At 46.6% G+C, this 12,566-nt stretch overlaps 1 protein-coding gene across 3 annotated transcripts in view; it reads left to right on the top strand.

Moving 5' to 3' along the window:
• DDX31 (DEAD-box helicase 31) overlaps positions 1-12,566 on the top strand; it is a 68,931-nt gene that overhangs the window by 16,749 nt on the left and 39,616 nt on the right. For 2 of the 3 annotated variants that reach the window (XM_041727221.1, XM_041727219.1), the window contains exons 10-14: positions 1,476-1,595; positions 1,707-1,813; positions 2,811-3,046; positions 3,798-3,974; positions 7,199-7,258. In XM_041727221.1, the coding sequence (XP_041583155.1) occupies positions 1,476-1,595; positions 1,707-1,813; positions 2,811-3,046; positions 3,798-3,974; positions 7,199-7,258 (700 nt within the window). Of the gene's footprint in view, positions 1-1,475; positions 1,596-1,706; positions 1,814-2,810; positions 3,047-3,797; positions 3,975-4,568; positions 7,147-7,198; positions 7,259-12,566 lie in introns of those variants that run through there. The other variant, XM_041727220.1, reaches the window with a different exon arrangement.

Below are 12,566 nucleotides of genomic sequence, written 5' to 3'. Positions count from 1 at the left end.
TTGTTCCTTCTAAACCTGGGGAGAGCCTTGTCTCAAACTGTGCTTCCTAGTCCCAGAGCATAGGGAGAGCTTGAGGCAGCAGGGAGCTGTCACCTGTGGACGGGGCTGTCTTAAATACCTACAAGGGGTTCCCTCCTGATGTGGTTGGTAGTGATGCACACTATCCTCTTAAGTTCCATCCTCCCCCACTCCATGCCCCTAGTCTGCCTTGTTTGGTGTCCATCCCCCTCGGCGACTCTTTTATGTGTACATTGGGAGTTTAGGGTCTTGTTTGGCTCTATGAAAACAAGATCATAAACTTACATGATGCTTTACGCTTTGCTTTTATATCCGAAACACTGATTCCTAATTCTGTTTTGGAAGTGGTAATGGAAGTCAGGAGAAAATGTTGCAACAGGTAAATCCCAAGTTGTATATTCTTTCTGAAACATTTCTATTATATTAAATCTTAACATTCAGTAGTAACACCCAGTCATGTGTGTGTATGTATGCAGTTTGTAATTGAATAAATGTTAAACTTGAAACCTAAAGGTATTGGTTAGATTTGATTCAGTTATAAATAACAACAAACAGCAGTGGCACAAACATGTGGCAATTTTATTTTTCTTTCACATTTGAGAAGCCTGATGGTAGCCCATTGCGGGTTGGTTGTGGTGCTCTGGTGTCCAGATCTAGGTCCCTTTTATCTTTTTGTATCAAGTTTCCATTTTTAAGGGTACTCCATAGTCTTAGAGAGTTGCTAGAGCTCCAGCCATTACATCTTGTTCCTGCCAGTATGAACAAAGATAATTGTACGTCCTCCCTCCAAAGATACTTGTGGTTTTTGCATATTCCCTTTATCCTTCTATCCCATCCTTGAACATAGGCACACAACCATACTTAACTTCAAGAGAGGCTGGAAAATATACTCAGCTAAAAATTGGAAGATTTTATTGCTGTGGAAATATGGGATAAAGGATGCTTGGAAGCAAAAACTTAGATTTATTCTCTTTAGTCTATGGGACAAAGCTGGTCCCCCATTGTACGGAGCTTACAGAGAAAGTATTCCATATAAGAAAACATTCTAGCCATTAGATCACATAGCTGTGGAATAACTCGTTTAGGTTGGAGGTTTCCTGGCACAGAAACTTTCAGGAACAGACTAGATAACCATCTATCTGAAATGTTCTAGAAAGAGAGGATCCACGGATCAGATAAAGGGCATTGGATTATATAGTACAGATTCTTTTCAAATTTAAGGTTATATGAATTTAATAGAATTTTGGATCTTAATAATTACATTCTATATGAGAGAAACTTTGGAGGAAAATGGAAACTCAGATATATGTACATCCATTTGTCATCGTGTTTGTCATGGCTTCAAGCTGTGCACATCAGTGCTAGACATGCATGAATCTGTCTCCCATGCCTGTTTCTTGTGTTTGCTATTGATACAGCTCCATTTGATTTACTTTATGATACATAATTTTAAACAGACTCCGCAAAGGAATAAATATCCTTATCTCGACTCCTGGGCGACTAGTGGATCATATAAAATCCACGAAGAACATTCATTTTTGTCGAATACGGTGGCTGATTTTGGATGAAGCAGACAGGTGAGCCTCACCCAGAAGCATGAAAAGTAGGAGAAAAGAGCTATTTCTTCTGTCCTCATTGCAGTCTTTACTTTGGATGCAGAGTAAAATTTCCCTCTTTTGAAACCACAGAATCTTGGATTTGGGTTTTGAAAAGGATATCACTGTGATACTCAATGCTCTCAACGCCGAGTGCCAGAAACGACAGAATGTCTTGCTGTCAGCAACACTCACAGAAGGTGAATTGAAAAGGAATGCTCTTTGTTCAACCAGGAGGAAGGATGTGGACATAACACGCATCATTTGTCCGGAGGTTCTCAGTGCAGGGGGCAGAGGGTGAAGAGGGAGGTGTCCCTGAAGCACTGCCTTTTCAGACTCCTGTCCTGCACCCCCAGCCTCCTTCTTTAGTCTTGTCAGGCTCTGCTGTGCTCCCTGGGGCATGGGAGGGGAGGGCGGAGCAGATGCAGAGCTGCTCGTGGCAGGGCAAGAGGAAGAGAAAACGCTGACTCCCGTTTGTCGGTGTTATCAGGCTACCTTTCTGCTAAAGAGCACTGACCCTTAAGCAGAGACTTCTTTAAGTTCATTTCTATCTTTCCATGCTATAGGATAGACATTCTGAGCTTTCCTTCATAGTTGGGGGCACCAAGGCTTGGCAGTGGCTGCCAGCAGAGTCACCCACCTAGCACAACCCAGCTTTCGTGTTCTCAGGTCTGGGTTACCCATTTTACTGGCCCTCTGACAGTGTGCACATCCCAGTTCTCAAAATGTATATCCTAAGTGACATTAATTTTAAGAGATAATCCATCATGCTGTGCTCAGAAGTTTGGGGGATGCCTCATATTTCCTCCTTCTCTTAGAAATTCCTAGTGCGTGTCAATACAATAAAGGTTCTGAGAAGGCTTATAAACCTATAAAGCCCTGTGAAAGAATCCCATGACGCCCTTTCATCTATAGATAAAACTGTAGAACCCTTCCGTCTGGGGAGCAGATGGCTGTTAGTGTTCCTTTCAGTGGTCTTCCCTGGGTTAGAGCTAAGAAACACTTGTGTGGAATGAGTCGGCTTCCCACACCAGACTGACCTGAGGGCAGGCCATTGTGGCCCTGGTGTTGCCCATAGGGAGCCTCTTCCTAAGCCTGGATGTGTGGTGGGTGGTGGTGGGGGTGTGGTGCCTATACAAGATAAGTTTCACAACTTGTACCTGTTACCTGTTTTACTTTTTTCACTTTTGCTTCAAGGTGTGACATGGCTCGCTGGTATCAGCTTGCTCAATCCAGTCAGGATTTCTGTCCTGGACGAACACCATGGGCAGTCTGACCTAAAGGGCAGAGCGGTTCCTGAGGCCTCCCCTCTTCCAGCTTGTGGTGAGCTGGACAGCTTTGCAATTCCTGAGAGTCTCGATCAGCATGTGACATTGGTTCCCAGCAAACTGAGACTTGTCACCCTGGCAGCCTTCATCCTACAGAAGTGCAAGGTGGGACTGCACTAAGGCCTGGCCCAGTTAAGGGAAGAAGATCCTGGTTTTTTTTTGTGGGTGTGTCAGGCATTGATAGCAACGAACTGAGAGACCCTCACACACACAGGGAAGTTTCCCAACTCCTCCATGTTTGCAAATGCAGACCTTAGGAGTCAGCAATTCCAGGGTTGTGGTATAGAACCAGAGGTCAGCGATCACTGTCACATTTGATAGGAAGTCTGTCCATGTCCTCTTCTGGGCCTGAGAACCAGGAGTGTCACAGGTGGCAGAGACCTGCCAAACGTGGCCAGACAGAGGGCCCTGTGCTCATGGTTTTTACAATCCCAGCATTTATTATTTCCTGGACCATGTAATAATTTTTCCTAGTAGGTAGGAGATGGGGGCATTCAGAGGCAGGAGGGTGAAGCTTCACATCTGCCACATTTGTGGTCCTAGCTGGGCAGGGATATGTGTGTGGCAAGCCCTGGATGGGTGACAGGAACAGTGGTGCACAGCCTTAGTCTACGGCATATTTGTTTATCTCAGATTCAGGAAAGCCAGTGGAAGTTACAGCTCTGTCATTTTCCTTTCATCTCCTCTTTGTAGCATATTGTATTAGGGTTATTTTTATAAAATAATTCAGAGCTGTCTGTCACCTGTGTGGCCAAATTGGGGCCGGCTTGACTAGATTTTAGAGAAATCCTCATCGTAGCCTCACCTGATCTTATAAAAATGTGTGGTCATTCTTTCCCCTTTTGTACCTATGTAGTTTGAAAAAGACCAGAAGATGCTTGTTTTTTTCTCAAGTTGTGAGCTGGTGGAGTTCCACTACCACCTCTTCCTCCAGACCCTGCCGAGCTGCTCAGGGACCCTGGCGTCAGGACGGCCACCATCTGCCTCCACACAATTAAAATTCCTGCGACTGCACGGCAACATGGCGCAGGAGGTGAGCACCACACTGTCCCCAGGGGTGGACCCAGGAGCACACCCACGTCCGAGGAACATGAATATGTCTTCTAGGGCCAGCGTTGCATTCCCTCTCAGGCTCCCCTGGGTGAGGCAGGGATGAGCCTTAGGCAGGCGACCTGCTGGGCCTGGAAGCGGACACCTCGGCTGTGTTGGTGTGGGCAAGGGCGTCTGTTGTTCCTGTGTGCTCTTGCTCCAAGAGCTGCCCTCTTCCACCTGAGAGAGCTCACAGGCCTGTCTTGGCCTGAATCTACCTCAACCAGCTGTTAAGGCAACAGAGTACCACTAAGTAGCTGGCACCAGGGAAGGGTTTTGCCTTTTTAGTACCCAGTGTGTAATTAGGGCTTGATGTCTTCAAATTAAGAGCATTAATGGAGCTAAATTGTGGATCCCATATGGTACTGCTGAGCGCGACTGCTGTCATTGTCAACAAGATACAGCGCTTTCACTCTTAACACCTTGGTTGGGAGAGGGGCTTCAGGGTCTCAGCTCTGAGTAATCTGTTGTTCAGGAAGAGGAGAATAGTGTCTCCCTGATTTTAGGTTCTGAGCTGCATGGTCCTCGTTCCCTGTAGGGAGTCAGCGGAGAGCACACTGAAGGGAGCCTGCTGGCGTGGAAGAGGAACGTGTGGGCTCTGTGTGGGGGAGCCATCTTGTCTAAGGAGGAGGTGACCAAGCGCTGCCAGGAGACAGGCAGAAGGAGAGACAACCAGGAATCAGAGCAAGACTTGAACCGGCTTGAAAACACATCTTTAGAGCTGAAGGAGATGTTAAAGTCAATCTGGTCCAGCACGCTTCTTGTGCTCACTTTTGTCGTTTTAATAATTAAGGGTGTGGAGCCTCAGAAAAGGGAACTTGCTCAAGGTCACTCAAGGACACAGCTTCCTATTTACCACAAGACTGGATTGAATTTCCTGAGTGGTCCAGGCTTCATGCATTTTATAAATCCTTGCTTTTTTAACTTCAGGGTCCCTGATTCAATTGAGTTTGTTGATTTCACAATTTCATGCCACTTACAGTGTTTGCTCCTCATCCTCTTGGTCTTCTTTACCTGAGGCATTCTGCAGGTGGCCATGAGGATGACAAGGGAGCTGGGGATGGACTCAGGAGGATCTAAGAATTTGAAGAGGTTATGCAGAAGGCTCTGTAGTAAAAATTTTTCAAACCATTTGGCTCACATTGGGAGGGCAGTGGTCCTAGCAGGGCACTCACAGCTGTGTGCTCCTGTCCTTGCCTCCACCTTTACTGGCTGTAGGACCTCAGAAGAGCATGACACCTCTCTGTGCCCCAGTTAGCACATCTCTAAAATGGAGGTGATCCTAGTACTTACTTTACAGGGTTGGTGTGATGATGCACTGGGTTAACGCAGAATATGTGCTCAGTATAGGATATGGTTCCTGCATGCTCTGTGGATGTAGGTGCCGTTATTACTGCTGTTCTCACTCTTTCTGGAATGGTTAGTGTACCCCTTGTGTTACTCTGTTTATTAAATATTTAGCCTTCATGGCCTTTTCATGAGATGGGTAGAAATAGGAGGTGGTATCTCTATATTTCGTTCTATGGACCATCTCATCCCACACTAAGCTAAAAGAATCTGCCTGGCCGCTGCTCCATGTGACCTTAGTGTGGTCTCCCTGGTGGTTACGTGGCCCTGACTGTGAGCATTAGGGAGAAGTTGCTGTTTGAAGAAGTTGCCTGCCTGATCACTGTGAGGAATACTCTGGGTTTGGCAGTTTTTTCCTTACACCATATCTGAGTATTTTACGTCCAGTCCACAGGATGTCTCACAGGCTTTTCTGAACTTTTCTAATTATCACTCTCCAATGGAACTGTTAAACATGGCCCTTCTAAAGACTGTGCAGCACTCTGGGCAAATGTAGCAGGTGCCTGGGTGCCAGATCTGGAACATGGCTCTCTGGGTCCGGGGACCAGTCCATCCTTTTGCTGCGTGCGTGTCTCTTGGGCAAGAAGTGACCTTACCTTTCCAAGCTCAGCTTCTCTTTCTGGAAATGGGGGTGGTGATAATACTGCTTGTGGGGTTGTCACACGGGTTAGGTGAAGTCCAGGCATGTAGAGTACAAGAAGCTGTGTGGGACATGGCAGCATTCTGTGCGTGTTGGTTGTCATTACCCACTGGACTAAGTGAATTCTAGCCATGTGACAAAATAGATGGATGCAAAGGATCAAAATGAGCTACACCCCAGTGGCATGGTGGCTGTGCCAGCACACAGAGAGACATCACTTTTTTCTTTTTTCCAGACTTTTAGTGGTTTGGTTGTATTCCTTTTCCTATTGGCTGACAGAGAGACATGCCAAATCTGAACTGCTCCTGTGCTATGACTCAACCTACATTGAGTGTGCCTTTAGCAAGCCTTTTAAGTGGACACATGTTGTGATGCAGTGAGACTGCCTTCAGGGTTTTACCCCAAGGGAATAATAGTGAAACACATATACCACAAATAATCTCTAAAGGTGTTTATCACAGCACTGGGTATAACAGCAAACAACTGGAGACAAACGCTGGTAACGGAGCCTTGAATGGGCTGAACACTGTGTAGTCACGAGAAATGATGTTATTTTGGAGATTTATTGGCATGAAAGGATGTTCATATTCTGTTTAAGAACCCACATGTTGGGTCATGTGCCCAGAAGGGATTGCTAATGGTGATTTGCTTTTGAGTGGTGGGACAATTTGGTTTTCTTCCTATGACTTAAAAATAAATAATTTTCCACAGTTAAAATACATGGTTTTTATAATTTTTGTGTTTTCTTTAAAATTCACTTTTTAAAAAGTTGCCCTGTAAGAACGGTGGCTGTTCTTCATGCCTCTAGACTACCTGTAGAAAAACATGTTTAGAATAAATTCGGAGTTGGGAACCTGGAGTGCAGTAATCTGTGGACTTTGGCTTTATCTGCTCCTGGTCTTGGCTGTTCCTGAAGGGTATGCCCCTCTGGGCCTGCCTTCGTAAGATGTGCTGCCCCCAAAACTCCATTACTTTGTTACAGTCTGAGAAAGCCTAGTCCTGTAAGGACAGGGTCTGGTGAAAAGATGTGAAGAATCTGCTTCTTCCTCTTCTTTGATAAAGGCTCTCAGTGCCTAAAAATTATTCTAGCAGCAAGGCATGGGGGAGTTAGGGGAACCTAAGCCCACTCTTTTGGGACTGACCTCAGAGTTGTAAGGCTGTGTTTTTCCTTCTTTTTGTAGGAAAGAACAGCAGTGTTTCAAGAATTCTCCCATTGTGAAACAGGCATCCTTCTGTGCACGGTACGTACTCCTCTGCACTCCCCAGGGAGGCCGGAAACTCCTGCCATTCCTCTCGACAGGTCACCTCACAGACTGCAGGGATAGCAGGGGCCTCTGGGTGCAGCTGGTTGCCTTGCACTTCTGGTTGGGTCACCTGACTGTGCCACTGTGCAGAAGTCTTGCCGATTTGCTCACTAATAGTGGCAGCTGTTGGTCTGAAAACGTGTGAATCTTGGCGATTTCTATCCACCAAAAACGTGTAAATTACAGCTATCGGGAGTAATTAGAGCTGAGAAAGCCTTTTCGAAACAGAACCACTCTCCTTGCCTCTGCTTGCCTTTTTTTTTAAAAGGAAAATACATGAGCTTGGACAGATTTTCTTTGCTGTTGTTTAAAAGTCTTATTTGCCCTTGTAGTTTTCAGGGCCTTGTCACTCGACTTCAGTCTTTGTGGGCGTGGACAGCCACCACCTCCAGCACAGAGCTGGCCTTTCTCATCCACCTCTTGTGTGCTGTTTTGAGATTGAAAACTCACACCTTCAGTGCCTCCTTCTCTGGGGATTCACTTCACCATGGCTCCCAAGATTAAAGTACCTTCCCTCCTTGCTGTTTTGGAGGGTGTAACTGAACCCCCAGCTGGTTATTTGAGAAATCACTGTTGATACAGTCATGAAATTGCACTGTTAACAGGGTCATCCAGTGGGCGAGTGCTAGGCAGAACAAAGACTGTTGGCTATTGGCATATCTGTCTAGGCCTCACTTTTTCGTGCAGTTAGTTTTTAAGAAACCCATCTTCTGCATTCAGTTTTCAAGGTAACACATGTTGTCCTCTTTCTAAACACAGGGTGAGTACAGCTTTGTTTCTTCTGTACAAGGTGGCTACCCAGTTACCCGCTCATCATAGGGTGGCAGTTCTCACACGAGTGTGGCAAATGGTGGCTCTGTGACTTAGTTGTCCAGATCTGGGAACAGTCTCACTACTGACATGCTTGCCTCTTGAGGAAGACTGTGTCTGACCCAGTAGCCTTACCCTTTGTAAAGCCCACTCACAAATCAGAAGCTTGTGTTCATCCTCAATAATCTTGAAAGGCCAGATCTGAAGTGAAGATGAGTCCAGATAATATACTTGACCCCTTCCTGTCTCCATGGTCTCCACACCACCACCACCACCACTACTTGCTCCCTGCCCTCAGCCAGGCAGGCTCCTCTTTCTGCTCCCTGAATGGACCATCCTTCCTGTTTTATGGCCTCGGGGCCTTCATACATGCATTCCCTCTGCCTGGGAAGCTAGCCCTTCCTTAGGCCTTCCCTTCAATTTCAGTTTTTCAGGAAAGTGAACTCCACAAGCCCCAGTTTTTCCCCATTAGGCACTCCTAGTGCACCCTGCACTTCTTTTACAGCACTCATCACACCTGGTCTAGGTATTCTTCCCCGAGATCGCAAGCCCCTAGAGATAGACTGTGTCTTGTCTACAGTCTCATGCCAGTGTCTGGCACAGAGCAGGTGCGTGTACACACTCAATACCTGTGGACCGAATGGATGAATAGTTGGGGCCCAAGAAACGGCAGTGTTGAGAACCACCAATGTCTGCCTACCTTTTTCTAAAGAAAGGGAGGCTGATGTTATGCTTGCACAGTGGGAATAAGTCCCCCTTTTTCATACACTCGATGTGCCTGAGGGGTGAATGTTACAGGCTGTCCAAGGTGAAACAGGAGGCGGTAGGAACCTTTGTGTGGAGTTTATGACAGAACAAAATGTTTTATCTTTGACCTTTAAGATGTTGGGTTTATCCCTGGTGGAAAATTGTCAAGTCTCCTGGTGTGTTTTACAGACATGGTTCAATTCTGGGTCTCAAAGAGGACTCCAGGGATTTGAAGTTCAGTGTTTTGGTTGGTGTTGGTTTTGGGTTTTTTAGTAGGTTTACATGGAAGTAAAGGTCATTCTTTCTGATGGATAATTCTCAGTGGGGTCAGAAGCCTGTGATGACTTTACTTGTTTCATCTGGCTAATACCTGCATGAAGTGAGGTCAGCCAAAGAGCACCACTGACTTGGCAGAGCATAGCACCCCAACCCCTTGGCCCCCCACCAGTCCTGGGTGCTGCACAGGAAGCCAACTCTCACTTGCCCACAATCTGATTTCATTAAAGTTTCTTGGTGTATGTTCGTTTGCTTGTTGAGGAACCTTCCAGTGTGCTGCCCTTCTGCCAGCCTCACCTCCCTTTCATTGTGCAGTGAAGATTACCTCAGAAGAGCTGGAGGAGGGGCTCACTGCCGGCCGTCTCTAAGCCTGGGTCCAAGCACATGGTCCCCTGGTGATGAGGAGGTCTTCATTCACGCTGTCAGAATTCCTTCTACTTTTATCATATTCGTTTGCTTCAGCCTGAAGCTTCTGGTGCCCGAGAGCTGTAGGCACAGGAGACCCACTGCCATAGATCATGGCTAGATCGGGGAGATGCTGTCACTCTGTGGCCTTTTAAGCAGCCTGTTGCTTGCCAGGCCCTCTGCATGCTCTCCAGGAGCCTCCTTAGTGTTAATGAGGAACGGGGGCCATGTCAGGACAAGGCAGATGGAGAACTGGCTTCTTTTGATAAAGAGGAATCATGTTGTTAATTGTAGCAAGGGGATTGTCCCTCCCCTTCGTACCATGCCTTTTGCTGTTTTGATTTATCATTCCAAGATCTGTTAGCAAGCTCAGAAGACTGAATGTTTCCATGAGAAGTGGGGAACTGTGGTATAACTGCTCAGAAACTCACAGTGCTGCTAGTTACTGCTTGAAAATCCCCCCCCCCCCCCCGCAATCCATTTTCCTCTCTGCCGACTTTTCTGTTGTTCAGAACAGTTGAGGGTGTGTGTGTGTATGTTTCTTTCATTCTAATTATACACATATTCAAGCAAGAATGTTTCTTATTTTATGCAGCATCTCAGGACCCTGGTCCGTGGCTTTGTGTACTGTGGGTTCCCAGTGAATGTGCAAGACCATGCTGGTTGGTGTGAAGCTCAGGCAGGAGTGAGAGAATAGTCTGAGCAGGAGAGACCCATTGGTGAAAGAGTGGTCCTTACACATTCAGAATATAATTTTGTGTTCTCCGGAGAAGTAGATCTGAGAAGAAACCAAGTTAAGGGAGTAGGGATTAGTAGGAAGGAGCCATTGGAAAGTTCAAAGCCCACTTTCCCAAATGGAATTAAGAAATCAAAGGAACCAGTTAGGAGATACTAGATTACTTACAAAATACTTCCTCCTGCTTCTGGTAAAGAATTTACCCTAAGCCAAGGGAGAGGAAGGTGGGTTTCAACAGCATTATTGTGTTGATGAGTTGATAAAGGGAAGCCCCACAAGGAACTGGAAGAGCATATTCTGGAAGAGGTTTTAAGGCTGACACTGGGCTCTCGGTTATCCACATGGCGCTCCCTGATCAGCCTGGGTAGAAAGAGCACCATAACCTTTCTCCTAGTGCTGCTTGCTCTGCCAGCTGCTTCTCCGTGGGACCATATCTTGGTTGTCTGTCCAGCACATGCTTTCTTTAGAAGACAGCCAAATCACCCATGCTGCTTCCCTCCACCTTCTTTGTTTTTTGTGGGTTTTGTTGTTTTTGTCTTGAAGCACACTGTTACGTCTGTGCAGTTCTTAATTTCCCTTCCTCTTGGGGAATTTCCACTGTGCCAGGAGGCTGGGAGACAAAGGAGGCCAGGAGGTGAGGCTGCAAGAGTCATGGGAATGTGAGTTCACCACTGACAATAAATGTAGACTTTCTTGGTTTTCTCTGGGGTGTGCTTTTGAGGTAAAGTTTATCTTTTCCACTTTATTTCACTCGTGTTAATGGCAAGATCATTTGGAGATGGTTGGCTGTTTACTCAGTTACGCTAACTCATGTTGCCAGTTTTTTGGCGGCTCCAGCCAAGATCTCTTGCCTCTGACAGCTTCTGCACTCTCTCCTTCCTCCTCTGATTACGCAGCCCAATCTGTCACCCGGACAACGGGGGCCTGTACCCCGCTGATGGCTTTCCACACACGGCAATAATGACTTTTGGCAGGCCGGGAAGGCGGCAGAGGCGAATTTGCTGCGTCCCTTGCTCAGAGAGCCGGCAGGCCCCCTCTCCCTGTTAGTAAAAGCACTTTGTGAGGTTCTTGGGTAAATAAATGAGTCATTTTAATCCAACTGACAGGCTGGCACCTGAGCAAGCTGCCTTCCATCTGTACTCCTTGGTCTCATGGAGGCAGCCAATTGTCAAGCCCTGAGCCTTCAAGGCCTCACCGTTGAGTGTCTTTCAGAACTGACTTTAGCAATTCTTTTGCCCTAATTAGCTTAAAGGAATACAGTTGAGCCAGATTTAAGTTCTAAGATGGGCAGAGAAGTGAAACCTTGCTGAGTCTAGGGCAGGTCAGTTTCCTGTTGGTCCAGTGCCTCCAGCTGATGACATTCCAGGGGACGGAGCAGACCCCACTTCTCTGTGGCCCTCTGCCCAGGTCAGGCGGGTGGGTGGGTGTGAAGAGAATCAGCAAACCACCGCCTAATTGCCACCATGCCGCTTCCTACTTCGTCATGGAATGAAATCCTTGGATTTGTAATTCTTAGCGCACTTCCACGTGCACAGTCTCATGCAGTCTTCATAGCAACCTCGAGATAGGAGATAAATAGGGTGGATCTTATAGCCATTGTATAGGTGGTTAACCTGATGGTTAGAGAGCTACATTGACCCAGATGGGATGGCTGTACAGTGATGGTAGAGTCCTGTTCTCTCTGTTCCTAGACCACAAAGGTTATCCCTTGTACCATTCTCTGTAGTAGCCTAGGCTGATAATAGGAAGGAGGACTTGCAGAAATGGCTGGGTGAAGCCTGAGCGGTGGTAGCTGGCAATGAGGGTCCCACAGCCCGAGGCAAGACGTAGTGGGAGATGGGAAGATGGTGTCTCGGCCAGTCTACCCCCACCCCGAGCCTGATCACCAGGCAGGAAATCAAACTGCAAACAGTCCCATGAAGGCTGCTAGCATTCTTCCTTACTGTTCCAGCATGTTTGTGCTCTGTGAATTCCACGAACGTCATATGCTATTTTAGAGTTTCATCTGTGTTTCTTGGTTGAATTTACTAAACTGATGAGCATTAAATTTTTTACAAAGCCTGCCTGTAAAGCTCAGACAGCCCGTTGTCTACATGCATCTCCCACTGCAGAGCACTTAAATAAAATAAATCATTTCTTAACAAGAGCTTAGCAGATTTAAGAACCCGTCAGTTTTTCTAAAGACATCAACTGTGGTTAGTGTAGAAAGCAGTGCCTGATCCCCTTTACGATAGAGAACTCTCTAAATTGTGTTCTCAAAGGCATCAGCTC

Source organism: Vulpes lagopus, chromosome 12, assembly GCF_018345385.1.
Source record: "Vulpes lagopus strain Blue_001 chromosome 12, ASM1834538v1, whole genome shotgun sequence".
Classification (NCBI taxonomy): Eukaryota; Metazoa; Chordata; class Mammalia; order Carnivora; family Canidae; genus Vulpes; species Vulpes lagopus.
The sequence above is the reverse complement of the archived record's forward strand: the minus strand, read 5'-3'. Positions and strand labels throughout refer to the sequence as shown.